Genomic DNA, 27432 nt, shown 5'->3' with positions numbered 1-27432 from the left:
TGTGATAATATAAGTATCACTTTACTTTACAGTGCCATTGATACATAGTTCCTAACTAAATGTAGGACAATGTAATGAGCTCTGTAACAATGTGTAATAATTTATACCTATGGGTTCGATACACCATGGAATAATATGTATTTGTAGTTTTTTTAGGTACACAATATAATATCCCTAACCTTAAAGGAACAGGCCACCATTTTTACATACTGAGATATGTTCTTGCCTGAGCTTAGACGAGTTGATATGTTCGGGTGTGTGTGCTCAGTCATGCAAAATGACCAAAGATGTTGTTAGCATTTGGCCTCTCCCAATGTATTCCTATAGCTCCAAACGGGGGTGAAGTTGGAAGCGGCCACACTCTTCCAAGGGCACAAAGACCAGACAGGTACACATCAACTCCTCTAAGTTCAGGTAAGAACATATCACAGTATGGAAGAACTGCGTGCCCTCAGTCACACAAAAAGACCAAAGATGTTGTTAGCATTCGGCCTCTTCCAGCATATTCGTATAGCTCCAAACAGGGGGTGACGTTAGAAGCGACCAAGCTCTTCCACGGGCACCAAGACCAGGAAATGCTCTCCTGACACTCGCCATAGCTTTACTACAGCCACAATGTGCAGCAAAGGGGAGGGGGGAGGGGCTTATGGTGAGATTGTGTGAGAATCAGGATGTGAAACTACTGGATATTTTGTTTCAGCTGCTTTGGATTGTATTGCAGTTTCAAGTGTAAGATAGTGATAAAATGTGTTTGACATTATACAAATTAAAAAGTTCCATAAATTCTCTTAAGACCAATAAGTTCTTTTCCGACTCCACAGATTCACAAAACTTCACCTTAAATATTCTGGCCTCAGATGCCATTTTTATGCTGATTATAATCTAAAGTCAGATCTCCGAAAGCCACCCTGTGGTGTGCAGTGGTATTGCGCTTCAGGAGCAGCACAAACTCGGTTAACATGAGTTTGGTGTTTTCACACCAAACTGTTACTGCGACCCCCTTTATAGTCACGGAAGCCCCCATGTCCCCTGTCCATGTTCGCATCATAAAACACTAGCAGCAAAAGCGAGCGCCCTGCCCAGACTGAGGGGGTCATTCTGGGTGCCAGGCTAATTTTATGGGACATAATGACTGCACGTTTTGTCCTTGCCCAGAATAAAGATAGTTTATAACATTTATATTGTAGCACCTCCACCACTGAAAACATTTGTCCAATGATCAGATGGTCAGAACAAGGAGAATGGCCAGAGTACCAAGGCAAAAGCCATTCATCTGGCAAGAGCCAATCTGGGATCGCTTAGGCTCAAATAGTTTGGGGAGAGGACGCACTTTTGGAGCAACTGTCTGACTCAGACGGATTGTGAATGGGGTTTAATGCAGGGGGAGTATTGGGGAGCATTGTAATATTGTTGTTATAGTTTATTATGGAACGTGAATTATTCATTTATTTTGTATCCAGGGACTACAGAGGAAAACAGTCACCCACATTGACCCAGTCCCAATCAAATGTTTAAGAACTGTTGGAAAATTGGAAAAATTCACATCTTATCAAGGTTCCAAGCAGAACTTCAATACAAGAAGAAATGGTAGTGAGACCAAAAATATTTTGACTAAATATTTTATTGAAAACAATAAAAAAAACTAAAATTGTGTGTTTTTAAAGCTGATCAAAAGTTTAGGACATGTCTTTAAAAGGATTTAGTGTCATTTTCTGTTAGGTATTCACACTGTCATGACGTCCTGAGGTAAAGGTAAAAAGCGTTCTTGTTTTGAGCGTGTTCTGGTTTCTGAGTTGCGTAAGCGGGGCCTCTCGCAGCTGCCATCACTGCTGAGGTGGGACGCAGTAACTCAGTCAAATCTAGAGGCTTATGGAGCAAAAAAGTCAAGTGGACGACCCAAAAAATGTCACCAGCGCTGAGCTGGACGATCCAATTGGTTGTCCATCAAGAGTCTAGACACTGAAATTAGACAAACACTTTGACTACAGCCAGATGTGGACATGAGTCCGCCCTGTTCCTTACGGGTCGCCCCAGCAGCATCAAAGCGTGGGTCAAATGAAGAGGACAAATTGCATTGTACTGCAGCTGTATACTGACAAATAAAACACCTTAGTAGAAGATAAGAGGGAGAAGCTTCTGAAGATAAAAGTGAATCCTCCAAGTCCACCAACATAGTCCCGTCGATGATATTTGAAAATCTCTGTACTTGCACTGAACAGCACCACCTGCAGAATGAACACCACTGAAGCTCTAGATTTGTCTCTACCGTTGCCTCTGCACATTCTGACGGGGCTTTATTTGTGTCCTCACCGAGGCTGTGAGATAATCCACATCACATCCTTGTCTCAGCTTCCTTTTCATTACAGCAGAACTCATTCTCCACACACATACATTACTTTTCATTCAAAACCCGGACCCTGCCATGGTTTCCAAAAGAACTCCTTTCGGCATCAGTCAGCGTCTTTGAGCGTTCGATAGTTTGCTGGATGAGCTGTAAGCCTTCCCAGGGCTGATTTCCCCTGTGATGTGCCTCCTCTCCCACATGTTACTCAACTTCTGCTTCCTGGGTCGGTCCATCGTTCTCGTTCATCTCCTCCGTTTGAAAACTGACACCGTTTTATCGGATCCGCTCCGACGCGCCGTCCTCATTTGTCAACCACATTTGCTCCTTTCCTTCAATACTGTTAAAATCCCAACACTTCATCTTTGTCTCAGTCTTTTGTTGTATGATGCATATTTTGTCCTTTCCAACATTTCACACTCGTCCAAGTTGCCGTAAAGATGTCCAAGAATCCGTTTTTGTAAATTGCACTGACAGCAACTCCTCTGCACTTTTAGACAATGTAAGTCACTAATGTATTTTTGATATTTTGATCTCAGTAGAATTGTTGTCCATAAATTTGTGTCAGATTTTGGAGACTTCTGCAAACTATAGCAGAATGTGGATTTGCATAAAACTTTCAGTCGTCTCTCTTGCAGCAGAAGACTTACCCTTGGAATAGATTTACTTGATTGCCATGAGGCCCCTTTTAATGTATTTGTTTCCGGAAAAAAGGTGGCTTCCCCTCTTCAGATCGGTGGACAGTCCTTGCCTCAGGTGGAGAGGTTCAGGCATCTCGGGGTCGTGTTCACAGGTGAGGGATGGATGGAGTGTGAGATCGACAGACGGATCGGTGCGAAGTCGATGCCGTCACTTTATCAGACCGTTGTGGTGAAGAGGGAGCTGAGTCGTTTGGCTCTTCTATGGTCATAAGATCTGGGTCATGATAAAAAGCACAAGATCGCGGACACAAATAATCCTGATTTTTGAAGTTATGGCTTGTAAAAAAGAAATTATTTGAAAGAAAACACTGTCATTAGCAAAGACACAGATGCGGCTCTCTCAAATACTTCATGATTCTCCTCCCCCGGGTGTTAGCGGCAGGTTTCTCCATTCCCTGTCAGCAGGGGCGTCGAACTGGGGGGGTAAAGGGTGCTGTGTACCCAGGGCCCAGAGCAAGGTGGGGGCCCTAAAAAGTGCTGCAAAAAGCGTGCTGTATTGTACTTTCTAAATTTCCTCATAATTGATACTATAAGAATTGAACACAACCGGGCTGAAATACAACGGTTGCTAGACAGAATTTTGCACAAACAATAATGATGGATGAATTTAAAAATGTGCCAAATGGTTCAGCCGGCTTCAAATATGGAGCGAGACTAAATGAGGCTGAAGCCCTTGAGCTATTTTGTTCATGAGACAACATAGAGTATAAGATTTCTTTTTTGCAAAATAGCATTTTAATGCCTACTTTAAAGTCACACATTTGTTATTCCCAGCACAAATATCCTCTGTCCCTGGTGCAGTCGTCCTGTTTAATGTGGTCTGCTAATAATCATCATGCAGAATATTCCACTACCAATTTAAATATCTATATCACTACTGGGATTGAAGGTTATTCAATTTCTGTAACTGAAGCCGATCCAGATGAAATTTCAAGTCAAACATCGATTACACAACAAACAAAAACAAAACGATGAACTAAGTATCCAGGACTGATCTGTATATAATAAAGTTAGAATAGAAAATAAATCAACTGCACTGTCAAACCACTGGTATGTGGTTAAAGAACTGAAATATGAGGGGGGTCCAAAAAGATAGTTTGTACCTAGGGCCCAGAATTTGGTGCTACGCCCCTGCCTGTCAGTGCCATTACATAAGACCGCACACAGGCTGGGAACGCGGCCTGACCTCCCACCAGCGGGGGGCGACACTGATGAAGTAGGCAACAGAGGGTGCCAGCTGCTCACTACCGTCCCAAACACTAATAGTAATAAGATTTTTGTTGTTGTTGTTGTTAGAGGATAACATTAAATCGCTATTTATCATACTGGGTCAAGCTGTAAAGTCGTACTATCTCTGTCGCAGCCTTGACTGTGGTGCTCAGGTTCCAGTCTCAGCCATCCTTCATCTATCCCCTCGAACACCATTGTTAAATCTCTAACAGTTGTTGCTGATTGTTGTCAATGTAAATAGTATAATGACTTTCGACTTAGAGTGTTTAGCTTGAGACATTGTACCCAACTAAATGTGCAATGTAATGTGCTATGTATCCATAAACTGTGGCCATGGTGGGGCCTGGAAAACATTAGCCAATAGACTTCTACCACTACTAGTTTCTCAGTCAAACATTTTGCACATGTCCCCCGGAGGACGTTACTTAGGCCCCAAGCGTAACTCATTCACTGTAAGTTTGCTGCTGTGACTCTTCGTAGATAGTCTTCATGTGTTCGAAGTTGAGCAACAATGGCAGAAAAAAACAACTGAGCCGATCTGTCTGTCTGGGATATACTTTTCAGCAATGGCGTTCGCTTAAGAAGCTAAAGAGTCTGAAGACGGATGCTTTGGTCGCTGAAATTTGTTTGATTTTGGAGATGACTGTATTTTGTTAATCAGTAAACATGTAAAGTCAAAAACATATAAAGTTGTACGTTGACCACTAAGGGAATGCAGGTCAATGGTTCGATTTATTCAGACGGGTTTGATTGTGCACAAGCTTCAGCATTTTTTATTCATCCGGAGGACATCCTACTTCAGGGGTGTCAACTTTTCACCTAACTTTGCAGTGAGACATCGGTCGGTCCTGAGCTGCCTGGCCTTTTTCTTGGCTATAGTGTGTAATAAGTATATGCTTTAGGTGACTGAACACATCAGGAGCTGCACAGACAAAATCCATGTGCGGCTCGGTAGCACAGTGGTTAGTGCTCGTGCTTCACAGCTAGCAGGTCCCTGGTTCGATTCCAAGGGCAGGGCCTTTGCATGTTCTCCCCGTGTCTGCGTAGGTTTTCTCCGGGTTCTCCGGTTTCCACTAAAACATAGGCCAGGATGAACGAGAGACCTTTGTTTGTCCAACAGACAGTGAGCTCCTCGTAAAGGATATGTCTGTGTAGCCTCTATACTTGTTTCTGATTCACTCCTTGACAACTTCAATGTTAATCCGATTGTGAGGATGCTATTGTGGCCGGCTCGTGTAGGCTACCTTGATAACAAATTGTTAATCTTTTGAATAATACATATTTATTGAAGAACACAATACAATATTCTCATGCAGCCAGGTTTTTAAAATTGTGTGTAAATGTCTCCTCTCCCATACCTTTAAGGTTAGGACTAGAGTTTGGGTCTTATGTCTTATTACATTATGTACCAGCAGAATACTAATACACATTATTCCGTTGTGTATGTAACTTGTTGGTACAACTTATTACACATTGTTGCAAAGCACATTACATTGTACTTTATGTGGTTTGTGGTATCAAGGGTAGTGTCAAAGGAAGTGTTACCGATTTTTCTTCTTCATGTCGTAGGACTCTGTTGTCATTTGTGTTAAAGCAGTACTAAGTAACTCTTCCCCCTGGAGGCCATAAGTGCAACTGCAGGTGTAGTAGCAAGTTACGATTTTTTAACTTATTAATTGTCTTGGAGAGTAGACAGGAAAGGCGAAGGGAGAGAGGGCTACTGTGCATCCAATTATACAATGGAAATATTTTTTTTCACTCAAACTTTGCTGTAAATACTGTTTAAAGTGATGTTAGCCCGCAGTTAGCTTTGCCCGTTAGCATGTTAGCTTCTTCTTCGTGATTACATTAGTGTGTATGGCTTTCTCCGCACCGGTGGCAGTCAAGTTGCAAACATGGTTTTCTGTCCAGAGACACCAGGGGGAGATGAAAGACCCTCCAATCATCCCATAAACACTTGCATTACCCCCACAGGGACTACGGGAAGGATTTATTAAGGTAAACATGTTACTTAGTACTGCTTTAAGGGTAAGGCGCTTTATTTGTCATTATACAACAACTGTACATTTGACCCCTCCCTCGTCACCACTGGGACGACCCGTAAGGAGCAGTGGGCAGCAGCAGTACTAGTTTGAGCACAAATTGATGTTGCATTGTTTTCTTTTCTTCGTTGTTAGAGCTTTGAACGTGTCACCTTTGAGGGTTCTGACATCACATGTGGGACCCACATCTGGGACCCATCTCCAGATGTGGAGCCAGGCTGGGGGATTCACCTATTTCACATGTTAATGGTGGTAGGGAAACCTCCACACAGAGCGGGGCCCTGTCCAGGTGTAAATCGAACCCAGGACCTTCTAGCTTCTAGCTCAACGCTGCGCTACCGTTCCGCCCTGTGTTGAGGCTTATCTACCAGAAAACTCATTTGTTGTGTGGAATAAACATAAATATGAAAAATAATGAACAGAAAATTAAACTGATGTATTTGATTAAAATCATTAAGAGATTAAAACTACTCCAAGAATCTTTGGAACTGAGAAACAGCCATAGTCTTTTGTAAGTTTAATCTTTTCCCTTATTCTATTCATTCCACACTTTCCCCATTTTCGTGTCTTGCTCCCAGCCTCCTCTTCCCTACTTACAGAAGCCCTGCGGGGACATCCTAAAACTATTCCGAGGTTGTCCTTTGTCCTCGTCCTCCTCTTAGGGATTGTTCTGCTAACCTCAGTTCCTTTTAAAAGCCATGTTCAGACACTTTGCTGTCGGGGAGAAGGCCATCTGTGTCGGGACGGACGGGGGGGATGAGACAGGGGTGTCCGCTGTCCCCTCTAATGTCTGTCCATGACCTGCCTGCAGTGGGATGTTAGCGCTGTCCCACAGGAACAGGAGAGGAGCACTTCAGGACAGAGACAAGAGAGCAAAACGCATTATGGACCAAAATTCATTCAAATGTAACCATGGAGAAAAATGAGTACGATATAATAATAAAGGGAACACAAAAATACATGTTTAAACCTGTAATCCATCCCCTGACTCGTCTATCTGACTTCGTTGACATTGCTCCATCATGTGTTTTACCCACGGCTGCCTATAGAGGGAACTCCAGGCTGTTAAGGAATCCTGTCCAGCCCGTCTCTTACTCCTTATGCCTGGTATTGCATGATTGTTTTTGTCTGATAAGATTTTTAAATGTCACATTGCAAAACGTGGGGATTGTGAAGTTTTGTCGTTTTTGACGCCGTGTGTTGTAGCTGAGGCGAGTGCCGCATGCAAGCGGTGTTCATTTCCACGGAAAAGTGTAGGGAAAGTTAAATCCGGTCCTGTTCAACTCTGGGCTGTCCTGCTTGTGACTCTGGCGGCGGTGCGGCATGCGCTAATGCTGTGTATGCGGTTGAATTTCGACTTTATATTATATACAGTCATTAGCCACCTTTAAAGGAACAGGCCACCGTTTTTTCCATACTGAGATATGTTCTTACCTGAGCTTAGACGTTTTGATACGTACCTGTCTGGTCTTTGTGCCCATGGAAGAGCGTGGTAGCTTCCAACTTCACCCCCGTTTGGAGCTATAGGAATACACTGGGAGGGGCGAAATGCGAACAACATCTTTGTGCGTGTCCTCAGTCACGCAAAACGACCAAAGACCAGACCGCTACGTATCAACTTGTCTAAGCTCAGGTAAGAACATATCTCAGTATGTAAAAAACGGTGGCCTGTTGCTTTAATGGAAACATTTCATCAGTTTAAATCACGTAAGAACTGGTATTTTTTGCCGTACAATTTAGGAAAAAGTTATACTTACAGGACCTATTATGAAATTTGGACTACTTGGATTACTTTTGTTTGTTTGTTTCACTGTTTGATATCTGTCATTGGTGATTTACTTTCTTTTTTTAATTTGTATGCACAAATATCACATTTTTAGGTTTTAGATTATATTGTGCTGACATGTATCAGAGAAGGGGGGTGGTATTCTGTATTCAGCCTACAAAAACGCTCCATTATTGTACAGCAAAGTAGCGTTTTCTGACACGGAGAGACTGACTGTAGCCGACAGACCTCTCGCTTGTCCGCTGAAGTATAGTACATGCACACAAAGCATTTTACTTTCTGTTCAGGCAGGAGCAGGAGTCCATTCATGTCAATCACTCCAGCGCAGCCGGCATGGATGAATAACGAATCAAAGTGTTTTACAGATTTAGCTGTCATCTCTTGCACGGTGTCCCGGGAGACTACCGCGGCATTAAACCTCAACCTGTAGGACTGGGAGAATTTGATTTGAAATGTAGTGGCACAAACTGTTTTAAATGCTGTTTTAAAGTCATTCACTAAGGTTAAAGCTCCTATAATGGTGTATTTTTAAAAACAGCAAACGGTCAATGTTTCCTGATTTCGTTTCCCCCAGAAGTTAAAGCGAGGACATCTTGTGCCACCATCATTGGCTGTGAAGCAATTGGTTAATCCTGACACTCTAGTGGTCCATGGAGAGGTTCTCTGTGATGTGCACACCCAGGAGCTTAGTGCTGGTCATCCTCTCCACTGCAGCACGGTTGATTTTTAGAGGAACATGCTGGACTCCGCGCTCTTAGAAAGTCTTCTTCCCATTTAGAGAGAGACTGTTCCATGTGCACCACATGGTCAGACTGATGGTAAGAGCTGGACTCTGTGGTGGCCAATCCATCTCATGCTGCAAAAGCCACTCTTTCACATCGTGAGCCCCATGAATCCTGCCATTGTCATCTTGTCAACAGGGAAGAAGAAATCCATTGATCGAATAACCTGGTCATTCAGGATGTTCAGGGAGTCAACTGATCTCATTCTTTGGGCAGTTTGTGATGTGCAAAGAGATGTCTCGATATTCAGTGCTGTTAATGATACTCAGTCCAGGCATTTTGAGAGGATTGGACTGCATCGGATTTAAAGGAATAGGCCACTGTTTTTCCATACTGAGATATGTTCTTGCCTGAGCTTAGACGAGTTGATGTGTACCTGTCTGGTCTTTGTGCGTGCCCTCGGTCATGCAAAATGACCAAAGATGTTGTTAGAATTTGACCTCTCCCAATGTATTCCTATAGCTCCAAACGGGGGGTGAAGTTGGAAGCCACCACGCTCTTCCACGGGCACAAAGACCAGACAGATATGTATCAACTCATCTAAGCTCAGGTAAATGACTTCCTTAAATGATCCCCCAAAAGACGACTGTGAATCTGCAGCGGCTCCAGCCTGCAGGTTTACTGCAGCGCTGCTAATGCTATCGCTAATGCTATCGCTAATGCTGTCGCTAATGCTGTCGCTAATGCTATTGCTAATGCTATCGCTAATGCTATCACCAAGCTACAACTGATAACAGCCACTGAGGACACTCCGCAGCTGTTAAAAACAGCAGAGATGAGGTGTGCACTTTTGTGTTTATGCATAATAATTAGCCATGTGCTGCTACTGGTGCTTTTGTCTTTTAACGGGTCTAAACATAATGTGAAACTTGAATGGCTTCTAAATAAATGTGTTTGTTTGAATGTAAAATGCCCATTTTAGCCTTTATATTAGCCAACATTACTTCCATCCATCCATCCATCCATCCATCTCTTCCACTTTTCCATTGCCGGGTCGTGGGGGCAGCTGTTGGAGTTGCCCAAATCACATTGCACCAGCTCCTTATGGCTCCTCCTGCAGGTGGTGGGTCCACAGAAGGACGGCCTCACAATTCAACCCGGGCCTGTTGGTCTCTCATAAGGGTCTTCTGAACCGCTCTTTGTCTGACCCGTCACCCATGACCTGTTTGCCATGGGAGACCCTATGAGGGGCACGAAGCCCCCGACAACAGAGCCCCCAGGATCATTCAGGTGCTCAAACCCCTCCACCACGTTAAGATGGCGGCTCCAGAAGGGCCAACATTACCTTCTAATTTAAAATTCAAATCTACTTGAAGTGACTTGTATATATTTGTTCAGAACGACTGGCACTGCTGATGTCTGTCCGTCCATCAGTGACCTTTAAGATCCATCGGTATTCATCTGAGGAGCCGAGGAGGCCGGGATGTGGACCGCAGTCATATGGAAACAAAGGCAAGTCCCAGGGGCCCAGAGCTTTGCCTGAGGGTCAGGTCATAAGTATAAGATATTTATTGTTTGAGTAAATGATATGGTTAAAAATCATCAAAGGACAAAGGAGCACAGGTGTCAGTCTGTGCCGCACTATGGGCACCCCTACCATGACTAGTTTCCTCACCACATGCAAAGCTTCACATATTTCCCTACCCCGACTTTTTAAAAAGTGCATCTCCGCGTCACGCGCTGTTTTACCGTTACGTAATGTTTGCTGCAGCCCTTTGCCGGAGATGACTAAGATTTGCGTTTGCACAAATTCTTGCTTCCCTCCGCATCCTTCGGCTCACTTCCCCACGCACGCTCTGGTCGGGAGAGCTGCCCAAGCTCAGCTCACCTTCCCCTGGGGCAGACACCGCCGATGATCACCCCACCTTCCTCACCTCTGGCCCCGCAAATCAATACTGTAATATGGGTGATCCCCGGCTCTTTCTCCCTTTCGCACAACTTTTGGAGAGAAAAGCGGAGTTTGCAGGTTTTTCCGGCAGTGGCGGGGTTACTCCGGGTATTTCTGCTCTGATAGAGTGACCCGTGTTCGCCCTCTGTAGTGCGTGTGGGGGAGTAATGGCGGGTGTCCCAGAAACAATTGGTGCGTGACAGGTTGGATAATACAGAAATGAGCAGATCTTGCTTCCAGCATAGTTCGACATTACAGATGAGTGTAAATTTCAATTACTGCGATACAAACCTTGGGGGTGAAGTATTGTAAAAAATATACAGTATATACGGATCTGTCCTTTTGTAATCTGCAAATTAAACAAGAAGAAAATGGAACTGTGAAGAGATATATATGGTGTAAGAGAGGACAGACCATCGCCATGGTATTAGTCCGTTAGTTAAACAACATTAGTAACTCTGTAGAAGAAACATGAAAGCTTTCTAGCCAGTTTACTCTCTTCACATACACACTCTCCCCTGGAAACAAAAACAAAACAAAAACTCTCACAGTAATACTCACAGTAAGGTCTTTGGTTCTTTCGCTGACTCAACATTTCTCCACAGATTTATGTGGGAATCTGTAACTTCAAGGGCTATTTAGCATGAAGAAACGGAGCTGGACAAACATCAGCGGAGGACACGTAGCTTCATGGCGAGGCTATTTCTTAAAGAGGGGGTATTATGCTTTTTTCAATCACATAGCACCAGTCTATAGCACACTACAATGATGACCAAACCTTCTGTTGGTCTGTAAATGCAGTAAATTAGAAAAAACTGCCTTGTATAAAATTGCTCTCTCAAAATGGCTGTAGTGAATGTCTTGAAATAGGCCTCTGTCTCTTTAAGAACCTCTGACCCTTTCCGACACGCCCCTCCACACGCTGTCTGTGGCATCAGTGGGGAGGGGGTTCTGCTGAGGAGCAGTGGTTGGTTACTCGGCTGGTGACGAAAGCTCGGAGGCGTCTCCAGGAGGTGGGGGCGTTCCTAGGAGGACTCAGGCAAACCTATCCCTAAAATGGCCGCCATCAGAGTTTTTACAGATTACTCAAAAATATGTGAATGTGCCAAGGCAACACTTCAGCCATGTTTAAATGGGCATGACATAATAACATGATGTGAAGCTTGAAAAAGTCAATTTTGCATAATACCCCCCCACCATAATATAGATATCAGTATTGGTATATTTAAAAGCGTTAATTCTCAGGCTGAAAAAGTCTTGTTTTATCGGAGAAAGAGCACACGCCGTGGGATTGTGTCATTGTGTGTGTGTGGCTCATTATTATGCAACACTTCCCCGTCAGACAGAGGCCCTGCTGCTAACGCTGGAATACTACTGCAGAAGCTTGTTTTTCTGCGTGAAACCAGTGAACTTTTCCAGGCTAACTTTTCCAGTGCAACTGACGATGCTCTGGCTGTAAGCATGCACAGCGCCCCCTGCTGATCACTACGTTTCCCAAGCCAACGCACCTTCAGAGCGTGTTTTAAGACAGAAGGATGTAGCGCAGATTTGCATAACTCTACATTGAAAATAACTGAGTGTGAAAAAATGGATTTGATCATGAGTTTACTGAGCAGAAGGCCCGCAAAGGTTGCTTCAGACGTGGGAGTGAAAGTTTGTTTATCTTCGCTGGTGGCCGCTGTGCCATCATGTTTGCTTGCTTTTTGATGAGGCCATTGTTGTGCTGTAAGCTAACGTAGTGTGTTCAGTGGGTTGGATTTTTTTGTGTTTTGCTTTTGGTCGTAAGCTGTGTGTGCTCGTCACAGATAATATAACGGAGTCATTGCTCATGGCACTAATGACCGTGTGTGCGTTCTTCTTTCCCTCTGGTCAAATGTGTGTGTGTTGGGATAAAGTTGCTAGTTGTCATTGTGTTGCTAGTTGCTGTAGAGGTAGGCTCTATGGGAAGTGGATTTATGCGAGAGACATTTATATATTATCTGTTTGGAAACCTATTTTTTTTTCTTTGATGGCACATTTTCTTGCTTTTTTTTCCTTTTCTCCCCCCTGTGCTTTACAGTGTTACGGGGGAAGCGGGTATGGCTTATCTAAATGAGATGTAAATGAGCCCTATTGTCACTCCGAGCAGCAGCAGAGAGGTGAGAACAGCCCAAAAGTTTAGAGGCCGATTTCTCTACACTTTCATAATCTGTGAATAGCTGTGCGACTTCCCAGGAAGACTCACCGCGACTGGAAACTGTGGCAAACTCGCCTGTGCGGATTGACTTGAAGCTAACACCATTTTTCAAGACACATGACCACTAGTGTCACGTAAAAATAAATGGATATGTACGAGCGAGCAAAGCAGAAGCCATAAATTTACTTTGAAAGTGTTTATCAGTGTGAGGCTCTGTAAAATCTGCAAATTCAGAATCCCCCCCCCCCCCCAGCCCCAACAACATCATTTATCTCGTCTCGTCGGATTACCAGCGCGGACGCCTTCACTGTACCATTGACAGCCCGTAAATCAGTATCGACCACAAACCGATGGGAACGTCTCTGACTCAATACCTCCGCCAAGGCATGGTGACCGGTCACGCACCAATGTCCCCTCCAGCCGCACTGTCCCTCTGTTCAGCTCTCTGCCGTTGTAGGGAACCTCTTAGTGTAGTTTTGGGACACTTTCTGGCACTGAGACCTCACTATTCTGGTTTTCCACACTTGTGAGGGAGTCGTATATCGTTTTTTTGGGGGCTTCACGAACCTGAACGAAGTCTCCGCGGGATGTTGTGTCAAAGCAAAAGCTGCTTTGCGTGCAGTTCATGATATTTGTTTGATGGTGGGATGAAGTGGGATGTTCAAGCTGTGTGCATTGACTTACAGAAGGAGCTGCCTTCGTCCTTTGTGCCTTCCATGGTTCCATCGGGAAGCATCTGCAGGTAGAAGCCGTGTCTGCAGTAGAGCCGCGTGACGATGCCCTTCAGCTGCGGCTCTGCGCGAAAACAACAAACACTTCCGTCAGCACAGAGAGAGACACACTGCACGGCGGAATGTCGGACCGAGAAGTGGCTCAGACGTGGTCCATGTCTGCACCTGGACCACAGTGGGTTAAGGCGAGACACTGCAGGCGAATAGGGAAAAAATGTATATTTACAGATATCAATTTGAAACTGTTGCTGTCGATCACTGGCATAAATGTAAGAAAATAATACATTGCAAGTTTTCTGTTATTTTATCTTTTCATATAAGAACAAGGTGTTTTATGCCTAAAAATGCCCCAAATTTCCCATCTTTTTGGCGACGAAATCTGAATAATGGATAGAGCTACATTCAAATGTATGGTTTCATTTTATTGATGAATGAGTTGCCAAGACTTTTTCAGAGGGGATTTTGGATTTCTTGTTTAGTTTTAAAATAAGCTGCTTTTTAGTGGAAAAAATTGTAAAAATTCAATTTTCGCCTTTTTTTTTTGACATTCAAAACTCAATAAATGGGGCTTAAGGGATTAAATAACTAAAAATCCCTCTGAAAAAATCTTCCAAATATTGTTTGCTGGAAAATGTGAAGTCTTTAGGTCCGACTGACGTGGACATAGTGTCGCCACAATGACAGAAAAATGTGTTTGGAGAAAAAGGCCCTTGAAATTGCATTCTCCCATATAAGTCTATGGGGGAACATTGAATCAGCGCAATATTTAAACATGTTATTGTGAAGATTAGGCATATTTTCTGTTTCCGGGTGAAAGCTTGTATGTTCAGAGACAAATTTGGCCCAAAACCTGAAAACTGAAAAAATTTGAGTTTTGCCTGTAGTGTCTCCCCTTAAACATTATCTGGGTCACACTTAGGTGAAGAACGTCTTGTTTGCGTGAATGGTTCTCCAGTGGCGGCTCAAACAGGAGAAGCTCGAGATATTTTCTAATTTCATGGATCTGCATGAACCTGTAGCAACTATCAACACTGTACCCTACATTATTACAAACTAGACTTAGACTGTTGACTCATCAGCGACTAAACCAAGTCCAGACAGTCGCTCCAACACTGCTCCGACAGGGTTTAAACCTGGAACAAAACAAAACGTGGACTAAACAAAGCAAACCTGGGTCTAAACCAGGTCTAAACTAGGACTAAACACAGAAACCAGGTCCACATTAGTGCTAACTCTGAGCTGTTGTGTTTGTGTCATGATGTAGCTGTTTGAGGCTAATAGCAGCTAAAGCAGGAGGAGCTAATGCCAGAAAACACTTTTTACTCTCGGCAGAAGTATCTTGTCCACTAAAGTACATTCTTTTGAAAGCTTCCATGAAACATGTCGTCCATGACTGAAATAAAGTCCATCCCTGTCATGTTGGTGTCAATAGCTTCAGTGACAGCAGCTAATGCTAATGCTAATGTTAGTGTGTTTTTGTCTGTGTACACTGGTGTGTGAATGCGTCAGTGGTTCCTTGATGTGAAGCATTTTGAGCGCCTAAAGCAGGTAGAAAGGTGCTATATAAATGTGACCATTCACCATTTATTTTCCATAGAGCATCAATGGGATTTCCCAGCGAGCTTCAGCAGCTCTGAGGGTCAGGGAAGACCACACTGAAACACCTGATTAACAACTGACCTTCTCATGCAATGTAACACACTCTAGTACAGCTTTAGGCAACGTTAAAGGAACAGGCCACCGTTTTTTTATATTCCGATATGGGCAACACTTTACATTACGGGCCGGTAAGTCCTTGGTACTTACAGAGGTAATTCTAGATACTTATCGTGGTACTTACAGTAGTAAATACTAGTAATAATAGTGGTACTTCTAGGTACTTATTGTGGTACTTAAAGGATACTATAGTGAGAATTACCAGGTATGTACTTCTAGATACAGTGGTAACTCTTAGTAATGAAGGTTGTACTTCTTGTTTTCTCTAATGCTGATTTATGTTGTTTTATAGTCACACAATCCTAGAAATGACTTCTGTATGTAGAAGCACCACATTTACTACCTATGAATTGCTGCTGTAGTAGGCCTATCCTTGAATTACCAATAAGTACCATAGATGTATCACTGTAACTACTAGAAACTATCACTTAAAGTAAATAGAAGTACAACCTTCATTACTAAGAGCATTACCACTGCATCTCTTAGTAATGAGAGAGACAGTGGTAACTCTGTCTCCCTAACCCCTAACACTAATTACTAGTAATGACCACTTTAAGTACCACAATAAGTACCAAGAAGTACCACTGTAATTACCACTGTATCTCTTAGTAATGAGAGATACAGTGGTAACTCTATGTCTCCCTAATCCTAACCACTAACCCTAATACTAGTAATTACCACTTTTAGTACCACAACAAGAACCTAGAATTAACACTGTAAATGCTAGTACTTACCAGTTTAAGTACCACAATAAGTGCCTAGAATTACCACTGTAAGTACCACTGTAAGTACCACAATACGTACCACTGTCATTATTAGTAATTACCACTGTAAGTACCACGGATTTACCGGCCCGTAATGTAAAGTGTTACCGAGATATGTTCTTACCTGAGCTTAGACGAGTTGATGCGTAGCTGTCTGGTCTTTGTGCGTGTCCTCAGTCATGCACAAAGACCAAAGATGTTGTTAGCATTTAGCCTCTCCTAGCATATTCCTATAGCTCCAAACAGGGTTGAAGTTGGAAGCTACCACACTCTTCCACGGTACATATCAACTTGTCTAAGCTCAGGCAAGAACAAATCTCAGTATGTAAAAATGGTGGCCTGTTCCTTTAAGCCTTGGGACCAAATCCGGCCCTTCAACTGATAGCCCCAAAATAACCATCCATTACAGACACACACAACAGATGTGGAAACCGCTGTAAAATACTCAAAGAACACAAAGCATATTGTCAAATTCTACACAATGGGAGGCTGAGGAAAAAAAAAAAACATCCTGCTCTAGTGTATTTATCATCACATTTAATATTATAAACGATGAAAAGGGGGCAAAAAAGTGCCGTTGCCATTGCAAATGAATAAAAGGAAGAGTACATTTTAAAAGTTTCTTCCGTCTTGTGTTCAGTACTTCCTGTGAAGGAGAAAGTGAGCCATCCAATCAGACCGGGTCAGGCCAGCCCGGTCTAGAACATACATGTTGCGGTACGGCGAGCACACGGGGACATATCAGTCAGCGCCTGTCGATGCCGCGGCCTTCACTAACCCGTCAGTAAACATGAAGAGGGGGATATTTACACGGACAGCAGACAGCGACATGTGGGAGCGGCCTTCAGGAAGACGGATGGACGTCAGCATCGGTCAGACAGCCTTCAGCAACCGAGGAGGATTTGAGGAAAAATAAGATTATAGCACACACTGGTTTGGTCCAGTCGCCCAAGGGCACAATCGTTTGATCGTTTTGATGGTGATTCGATGTCACCAATACTTAAGAACCAACACTTAAGAAGGCTGTGCTTTGGAAAACTTAGACCTACACAGTCAGGGATCATGAAGCAGGTGCTCAACAGCAAGTGCAAACTGGGAGATTGTACAGTGCCTCTCGTAAGTATTCATACACCTTGAGCTTTTGCACACTTTGTCATGTTTATAACCCTAAACATAAAGATTTTATTTTGATTTTTTTTACTGAACGTTCACACACAAGTAACCGACAACTGTGAAGTGAAAGCAAAATGATACATGATTCTGTTATTTTTCAAAAAATAGAAAAGTGAAAAGTGGGGCTTGCATAAGGATTCATACAGCATTTTCTGAGTGCATTAAATTGCCTTTAAAACATTCCTAATGACTCCAGAATGTTCACACCTTGGCCTAACGGTTAAATAGAGGCCACCTGTGTGTAATCTACTCTCAGTATAATTACAGCTGTTCTTTTAGGCCCTCAGAGCTGTGGTCAGAGTGTGTTGGTCACTAAACAACATCATGAAGGTCAAGGAGCTCACCAGAGAGGTCAGGGATAAAGCTGTGGAGAACTTTAAAGCAGCATTAAGTTATACAAAGATTTCCCAAGATTTAAACATCTCCCGGAGCACTGTTCAATCCATCATTCAGAAATGGAAAGAGTAAAGCACCACTGCAGACTTACCAAGACACGGCTGTTCACATAAACTAACAGACCAAACAAGGAGAGCACTGGTCAGAAATACAACCAAGTGCCCCAAGATAACTCTGGAGGAGCTGAGCTGGGGGAAACTGTACATGGGACAACTATAAGTCGTATCTACACAAATCTGGCCTTCATGGACGAGTGGAAGAAGAAAGCCATTATTGAAAGGAGGCCATAAGAAATCCTGTTTGAAGTTTGCTAGAAGTCATATGGAGGACACAGCTCCATGTGGAAGAAGGAGCTTTGGTCAGATGAGACATTTGTATATTTGTGGTCAGACCGCCTTTGCTTTGCCCAATCCCGTCAGATCTCAGAAGCTAAGCAGAAAAGGGCCTGGTTGGACCGTTTGGGAGCACCAGGAAGCCTGAGTGAGTGGGTGGTGATGACTGGTTGCCTCGCTTCAATCAGTCTACACCAGGGCAGCTGTGGCTACAATAGTAGCATACCACCACCACCACCACCACCGTCGAGTATGGAGTGAATGAATAATGCATAGTAAAATGTGTCTGGGTGTCCATAAAAGAGCTATATAAAACCGATGCATTATTATTATAGTTATATGTTTGTGTTACTGTATCAGGGCCTAAATCTCACATGTAAATAGATGAAAATATGAGCAACCACTTGATAACACACCTCAAAGGGGCTGATTTTCTAAACCTTTACACATGCAAAATAACACGTGCAGTCGAGACGCTTTGTCTCATAAATGCTAAAAGTCTAAAGACCAGACTCGTTTACATTTTAGATATACACTTTTTCAAAAAGGTCAATCATGCTATAACATGCTCATTTTAAGTCTTACTTAATTTTAGCTCATGTGCAAAATGAGTAGCACAAACTAAAGTGAATAAGCAGCAGCAGAGTTGTTTACTTATATATACTTATACTTATATATATTCAGTCTTCTCTCGTTTACATATCAGATTTGGGACTGTAATACTGTGAGACTGATCGTTTTGAACAGTATATTCAGTGCAATATGCCCACAAATGTCCAAAAACAGGGACAATCATGGGATTGGTCTTTAATGTCTTTGCAAAATGAATCACAACAAAAACAAAACAAGTCATTTCAAGTGCTGACGAGACAAGTCTATAAATAGTGAAAATGATGACTGTTGAGTCAGAAGTTCACAAATATACAAAAGATTTGAAGAAGATAAATCCTCGATCACTGACTTGACAAAAAGTGCAATTTAAAAAATAAATAAAAAATCATTAAACAGTTTGCAACAACAGACACACCATTTATTTCTGATATTGTGAAAGAATGTTTCTGAACGTTTGCATTCTGGTCCTGAATAAAGATCCATATGTCCTAATTGCCACAGAATCCAAAACCCTTTGACCCGATGTCGTCCTTCGCCTCCAAAACGAACAATTGGAAAAACTTGAACCTTCTCCTCAATCTTTAATGACACAAAGCCCTTCCATTGGCTGATAGGCTGTTAAATATCTCTCTAATGGACCAATCAGACGGCTCCATTGAACATGTGGTGTTTTGCTGGTTGTAAAGCGCCCGTGTGGCGGCCGTCTTGGCGAGTGTCCGGGGAGGAGGAAACACGGGGAGCGTGGGAGCAGGAGGACGGCCCAGTGTTCCCGGTGTTAAATTTGAATGAGTGTGATCAAATATGCATGAAGACAGAGAAACACGAGGACTGTGCGGTTAAGCTTATTGGACCAATGGAAAATGTACCAAGTTTAAAGGGGAAATGGGGCTGCCTTTACTGGATGTAGCTTTTTTCAGGGGAGATGCTGCCTGTGAATACATTCTCTGCAACAAAATCACAAGAAGAAGAGGCAGGTTTGAACTCAGAATTTCTCATTCCTCAGCGAGAAAAGTTTCTGTTTTCATGAGAATTTTTGTGAGTATATTCTGTTTTACTCATATTTTCCGGGTTATCCAAACAAAATCCAGAGTATAAAGTAAGTATAAAGTATTTGGACAAGGATCTAATGTGTTAAACCTCATACTTATGTACCTGTACTCCAAGCAAACACAACCATAGTCTATTATCTTTCATGGGTCTTTCATGGGTCTGACCCGTCCGAACCTCTAAACCCTTCTGGTCGTAGAAAATGATGTACATTTCTGTCACGGATTTTAAGATTTAGAATTCGAGAGGAGCCTTTTTCTGGTGAATGTCAGTGCACCGACTTCGAAGGCACTGATCCCTCAAAAGGCTGCAGACACACTCGGGAAAAACGTTATTATGAAGAGGTGACGATCTACAGTTTTAGAAACACATTTGGCTTTGGATGGTGTCAGGTCGCCGGGTTAAAGTCTGGATTTGCATAACCCGATTCGGTTTTCAATTGCATAGAGGACAAAGACCTGCTGCCCCCGCGACCCGGCCCCGGATAAAGCGGAAGAAAATGGATGGATGGATGGATGGATGGATGGATGGATGGATGGATGGACAAAGAGACATGCATCTAACGGGATCAGGAAAAGCTGATGTCGGAGAAGTCTCTAGAGAATCACCTATATCACTGCATTGAACTTTAATCATCAGTTAAAGTCGGCAGTAATCATTTCAAAGGTCCACTTCCATGTGTGCATCCAACACTGGCGCACTGCCATCTGCTGGTTAGTGCCATAACGGCGCCCTGTGAACGTGATCCAGACTAATGAATGATGTGGATTTACCAAGTGTGAACTTAACCTTGTTCCTTAACCTTGTTAATCTCATCTCTGCAGGATCTCATCTCTGCTGTTGGCAGACGATGTTGTTCTGTTGGCTTCATCAAATCAGGACCTTCAGCTGCTCTGGGGCGGTTTACAGCCGAGTATGAAGCGGCCGGGATGAGGATCAGCACCTCCAAATCCAGGGCATGGTTCAAGTATCTCGGGGTCTTGTTTACGAGTGAGGGGCGGATGGAGCGTGAGATCGACAGACGGATCGGTGCGGCGTCAGCAGTGATGCGGTCGCTGTATCGGTCTGTCGTGGTGAAGAGGGAGCTGAGTCGGGGCAAAGTTCTCGATTTACCGATCGATCTACGTTCCCGCCCTCACCTATGGTCATGAGATTTGGGTCATGACCGAAAGGACAAGATCATGGATACAAGCGGCCAAAATGAGCTTCCTTCGCAGGGGGGCTGAGCGCACCCTTCGAGATTGGGTGAGGAGCTCAATTACCCGGGAGGAGCTCGGAGTAGAGTCGCTGCTCCTTCACGTCGAAAGGAGCCAGCGGAGATGGCTCGGGCATCTGTTCCGGATGCCTCCTGGTCACCTCCCTCGGGAGGTGTTCCAGGCATGTCCTATTGGGACAAGGGGACACGCTGGTGGGACTACGTCTCCGAGCTGGCCTGGTGTCGCCTCGGGGTCCCCCCAGAACAGCTGGAGGAGGTGTGTGTGGATCGGGAAGTCTGGGCATCTCTGCTGAAACTGCTGCCCCCGCGACTCGGCCCCGGATAAAGCGGAAGAAAATGGATGGATGGATGGATGGATGGATGGAACTTGACGTTATTAGTTCTGGTTTTGCACTGGTACCATTCGAACAATCCCAGGACACATTTTTTATTAAATTGATTGCAGCTTTGTATAGGTAAGTAAGTAATAGTGATAGAGTTAATAGTAAACGTGACAAACAGAGCAACTTCAGAAAGTTTTGCTCGAGGATTTTACATTTCCATGGACAATAAATGTGGCGTTTGTGAACGCGTTCCACAACTAAAGTAAGAGACATGAGAGAGCGAGCGAGGCGACGGACACAGCCGCACCCTCTTTCTGAGCTGTTTAACAAACTGCACAGCGTGCGAGGAAAATCAGCAAAGTTCTGCTGAATCAGAGCCAGTAGACCCGGTTTAATAAGCCTCATTCTAATGTGACAGCTCTAGACTGAGCAGTGTCTGCCGCAGCTGCTCACAGCCAAACTGGGACGACCGCTCAGAGGACAGATTTGACCCCAGTCTGCCCATCACAGTGCATTTAAGTGGCTCAGCTTTCACATACAAACTAAAGGGGAAGAGGGGAGTGTGAGGTGTTACTATCTTACTCCCTTTGACGAGTTAAGTCATGCATTTTTACATTTATTTAACCAATCAAACCTGCATTATCACCTGTCCCCAATCCACCATTTCAATGCGCTTAGCCGGGGCCATGTTCCAACCCAGGAGCAGGCTCTCAGGACTTCGACCTTACTCGCCCTATGCAGCACAATAATAACTGTTAAACCCCGTTGTTACAGGACGGAGCGAGATGGAATGAAACTGTAATTATAGAAACATGGGCCAATAATCCCAGAAATATCAAACAGGCCCGACGCGATTCATGTAAGTTGCAAAGTTGCAGCTTATTCAACAGAGAGGATTTGATTCACTGGGATAGGATTTAGTTTGACTGCGGTCACTGCGGGGTCAGCGCGGAACAGACGGACCTCACCGTGCGGATAAATAGAATCATATATGTCATAGAGGGGGGAGCATGTGTGCTTGTATGAATGTTTTTAGGTTTTGATATTGACAGAAGATCTCAACTCTGTAGTTCAGTCTCAAATGTCCGCAGTGGCAAATGTTTAAAAGTCATTCATCTTTTGGGGTGACATTTTTGATGGGCTGCGGTGGAAAAGGCCTTCACAGTATTACTTTGAAGTACTCCCGGAGCACATGGCTACTTAATATGAGTAAACAAAAGAAGCTCTCTGGGCTAGAGGTCTGACTCTACTCTGGTCCTTCATTGGTTCTCTGTAATAACGGTGTTTCAGCAGGTGCGGACCCTCCTCAGTCAGTGTATTTATGATCTGCTGTGGAGTAAAAGCAGAAAGTTGTCGACACAAATACTACTCAAGTAAAGTACAGATCCTCAAAAACCTCCACTTAATTAAAGTACTGTAGTAAAAGTACTTAACAGAATCCAGGAAATACAGATCAGACAGCTTTTGCAGTAGAAGAAGCAACAACCAAAGAAAAATGGATTTCTGAATACGGTCAATAAAGTTGATTTTGGAAATGTCTCCTTTAATTCAACTACACAAATATCACTTATACCCGGGTAAGAGAATTTGCTCCGTTGTGGGATTTTACCCCAATGGCCGCTGGCTGCTCTGCTTTGTGACGATGACACTAGGGGCCGCCATGTCTCTGCCATTGCTGTAGTACCTCCATATAACCACTCGTCTCCCATTAGAAATCATTGCACTTTAGACACATTAAAAACAACTTCAGAGCCTGGTGCCTTTTTTTTTTTTTTTACTTTCTACAGCTAGATATTCCTCCTGTGATAATGCTGGGTTAGTTACAATAAAAGAAACCAGGCTGGTTTTCGTAAGAACCATTAGAAATCTCGTACTTAATGAGGGTCGGACTGTTAGCATTGGAGCAGCGCGAGCTACACGTCACACAAGGGCCGAGTCTACAGTGAAGATCCCGCCCTTATGCCCTTTTTAGGAACATGCTTCGTCAGAGCTGGGGAGGAGGAGTCTGTAAATCCACCATGATTTCCCCCACGAACGTGTGGAAAACGGGGAGGAGTGAAGAGGAGACGTCTATTTATATTTACAGTCTATGTTTTATCCTAGGGCTGGGCATTATCATTACATCATTACAGTGATTGCCTTTTAACGCACTTTAAAAACAATATATATTTAAAATATATTTACATTTAGAAATTATTTGTTTTAAATTGAATGTTTTTTTTCTTTTTATTAGATAATCAAAGATTTTTGGGGGGGAACAAATCGGCCAACTCTATTTTATCCCGAGTAAAAGGCAAACGCAAGCACTGCTTTGTACTAAAAGAAGTCTTGTATACTGAACAGGTGGGTCTGGGAGGTCCTCCCTCTGGAAATGTTTCAAAGAATCCGAATGATCCTGGAGCTCTGTTGTCGGGGGCTTTGTGCCCCTGGTAGGGTCTCCCATGGCAAACAGGTCCTAGGTGACGGGTCAGACAAAGAGCGGTTCAGAAGCTCCTTATGAGAGACCAACAGGCCTGCTACATCATGAGGCCGTCCTTCTGTGGACCCACCACCTGCAGGAGGAGCCATAAGGGGCTGGTGCAATGTGATCTGGGCAGCTCCAACAGCTGCCCCCACGACCCGGCAACGGACAAGTGGAAGATAATGGATGGATGGATGGATGGAAGTATTTAAATCTCTGTTGGTTGATTCAAGCTTAAAAAAGGTAAAACACTGGACTTACTTTTAGAAAAGGAGCCAGCAGATAGTGTGGTCTCTGACATTCAAAGTGCCACCAGGCCCAGATCAAGATCAAATCAGGACTAAACCAAGTCGAAAAACTGACTCAGTTGGACTAAATCATGAACCACTTAAACCAAATGTACAACTGGATTAGATTTATGTTTAAACTAAATGAAAGCATAGATAAGATGAAGTAAAGTGAATAAAGATAACCCTGAGTACCACCGTTGCTGTTTGAAATATGGATGTGCAGTGTCCTTCTGGACCTCTGTGGGACTTTCCTGCTTACATAACAGTTAAGTGGGGATGTTAAGGGCGGCTTTTGTACATTTGTATTGTTAAAGCCATCACAATGACTCTCTCACTGGTGGAAATGCCCGCTCCTTCACGGGCGCAGGCGTGAATAATTGAACGGACTGCACTTAAGTTACATCACAGTGAAACCAGCTGGAGTCCACGGTGTGAAACGGGCCGGACGCGCAAACACTAATGAGCTGTGTGTGTGTCAGCGGCTGATCCAGGACCACGCTTTACGGTATAGGCTACAGAGTGTCAAATGGTATGCTTTTTAATATTTTATTTTAATGCCCAAATACATCTCTTATAATGGCACAAAGACACAAACTCCACATATTCATTTTAAAAGATTTGTTTGCAGTATAATACATGGGAAAAGCCATTATTAATCCAATAAAATGACATTTAAGGCCTCAGTTTGGGCACAGTTCATAAAATGACTTCTGATGCCTGTGGAAAACCCTGGATATTAAACAAGTGGCCACTTTGTGAGCGTGACAATTTCATATGCTGACGTTGTTTAATGTATTTATTGTATTGATTTTGTGTTTTAAACCTTTGTTCTAGAGCAGGGGTGCCCAAAGTGGGGCACGTGGGCCAAATATGGCCCGCCAGAACAATTTTGTTGGCCCGCTAGAGGGTGACTTACTTTTATGCCGGCATGGTTAATACCAACTCTCTCCCATTCATTCTCAATGGTAAATATGGATGCAGTACACTTTTAGGCCATCAGCATCAAATTGGGAGCGCTGTTTCACTCCTTTTGCAAAATTAAAGAGACTCAATGCAAGTTGGCCATTTTATACTCACTACTGCCACCTCAGGTCATACGTGTAACTGCAGCTTCTATATTAAGCCCGTGCATGACGGCACTTCGGACCCGAAGTAACAATTTTTTGAGTGGATTTTAGAGGCAGTTGTGGTGAACAGGTCTGAGCTCATTATGACATGGCTGGAACATGTATTTTAACATTTTTAAACTCTGTATAGTCCCTTAAGGAAACATAGAGGGCCAGATCTTGTGGCGGCGCATGGGGCAGCGCAGGCTCTTGGCGAATTATTTTCCGAGTGGCGGCGCTATATGTGCCATTCGCCTCCGCCACCTGTGAGGGGGCGTCACAAGAGGAGGTGACTGCACTGATGGAAACACGGCTGACATTCACTTCCTCGTTTACATTGCGCTGTCTTGCGTTCTTTCTTAAGCCTTAGGCTCTCACAGGTCAAACTAAAAACTTTATTTACCCCATCGTGAGCTAAACCATGTTCACGTCTGGAGAGAAAAAGAGCTACAGCGTCCGCTGTGGCGCGGATCGGCCCGTGCTCGGCGTGAACGCGAAGCAAAACAAAAGCACATGGTCACCCCCCACTCCCACACAACCACTCTCCTGGACGCGGAGTCGATCTGGTTGGAGGAAAATGTCTGTGTCTCCACCCACGTAAATGCGCCAAGTCTGGAGTGGCAAGATCACAAAGTGCGCTCCGATTGAGCGCAAAATGTCACGCTATCGTCTCCGTTTTGATGCACAAGATCGGGCCCAGAGTGTTGTAGCACATCAACTTTCCCAGTTTTCCAACTTTTATTGCAAAGGTTGTTGACATCAACAAAGCCATGTGTTAATAATTGACATATAAAAGAATGCTTTATGCTGAACTGACACTTTCAAAATGATTAAATGTGGAATTTTCTTTGAGTTAACAAATGAAAGAGGTAAAGTCACTTTAGGCAGGCTACTGTAAAACTGTGTTGTTTACGTTTTGCACTCTATTGCTACAATTGTTGATTTTGTTCAACTAGGATTTTGCCATAGTTAACATTTGTATTAATGAAGCATGTTATTTGCCTAGATAGACTCAAATGCAAATATATACCGAAAAAAAAAGAAAGTAACTATTATTATTTGTAGTTTTTCATGCTTGACATCGCCGTATTTGGCCCGCGACCCACTGGCACAAAAAGTTTGGGCCCCCCTGTTCCAGAGTAAATCTTTGATAAGACATGTGCCGTACAAACACAACTGCCTTGGTCGTGACAGGTTCGTACTTGGTGTGAACATTTTTTAGAGGTCATCTTCCTACCTAATCTAAAACGCCTGTCCCGATCTGCGGCGTGCGAAGCTAAAAGCCCGTTTTAAGTGCCCGCATTACCACACTCGTCACATGTGTGATCCAGTGCCGCGCTCTTATTGGCTCGTTGCCTCTCCATCTGACTATTACACGCTGTTTGAGTAATACGAGCGGTGTAATTAATTAATGTGTGAGTTCCATCTTTAGCGCGGGCCGGGAGATACGAGAGCCGTCCACTTGTCACTACACCGGCCATTTGTGACCATGTGGATCCGTGGAATATTAATGGAGTGATCCTGACCGCCGAGGAAGTGGACAGCACTTTAGCTCATGGAGGTTTGTACCAACAATAGGAATCACATGCACACCGTACAGTGTACAGTGTAGCCTGTGCTTTAAAAACTCAACTAACGGTTGCATAAATTTAAGGGTAAAACGGCGATGCTATTTTTAGCAAAGTTATGCAACAATGTTTTACAGTACTACACTGTAAAATGTATAATCTTATCAAGTATTTCAGTATTTCTCACTTGAATGTTATGAGTTTCCACTAGAGGACAGGGCTGGTTAATGTGACATCAGCCCTGGGTCTATCTATAGCCTGTCTTCAGCCCTATTTGCAAAGGGACTCCCATCAGCCCTGGGTCTATCTATAGCCTGTCTTCAGCCCTATCTGCAGAGGGACTCCCATCAGCCCTGGGTCTATCTATAGCCTGTCTTCAGCCCTATCTGCAGATTAGCTCCCATCAGCCCTGGGTCTATATATAGTCTGTCTTCAGCCCTGTTTGCAGAAGGACTCCCATCAGCCCTGGGTCTATCTATCGCCTGTCTTCAGCCCATCATGGGTCTATCTATAGCCTGTCTTCAGCCCTATCTGCAGAGGGACTCCCATCAGCCCTGGGTCTATCTATAGCCTGTCTTCAGCCCATCATGGGTCTATCTATAGCCTGTCTTCAGCCCTATCTGCAGATTAACTCCCATCAGCCCTGGGTCTATCTATAGTCTGTCTTCAGCCCTGTCTGCAGAAGGACTCCCATCAGCCCTGGGTCTATCTATAGCCTGTCTTCAGCCCTATCTGCAGACGGACTCCCATC

The 27432-nt window shown here is 43.8% G+C and overlaps 1 protein-coding gene across 1 annotated transcript in view; it reads right to left on the bottom strand.

The window, feature by feature from the left end:
• The window catches only part of fgf11a (fibroblast growth factor 11a), a 140611-nt gene that overhangs the window by 40448 nt on the left and 72731 nt on the right, over positions 1-27432 (bottom strand). The window contains exon 2 of the mRNA XM_079579652.1: positions 13631-13741. Within this exon, the coding sequence (XP_079435778.1) occupies positions 13631-13741 (111 nt within the window). The remainder of the gene's footprint in view (positions 1-13630; positions 13742-27432) is intronic.

Source organism: Gobius niger (genome assembly GCF_951799975.1).
Source record: "Gobius niger genome assembly, chromosome: 21".
NCBI lineage: Eukaryota > Metazoa > Chordata > Actinopteri > Gobiiformes > Gobiidae > Gobius > Gobius niger.
This window is presented reverse-complemented; position numbering and strand designations above follow the sequence as displayed.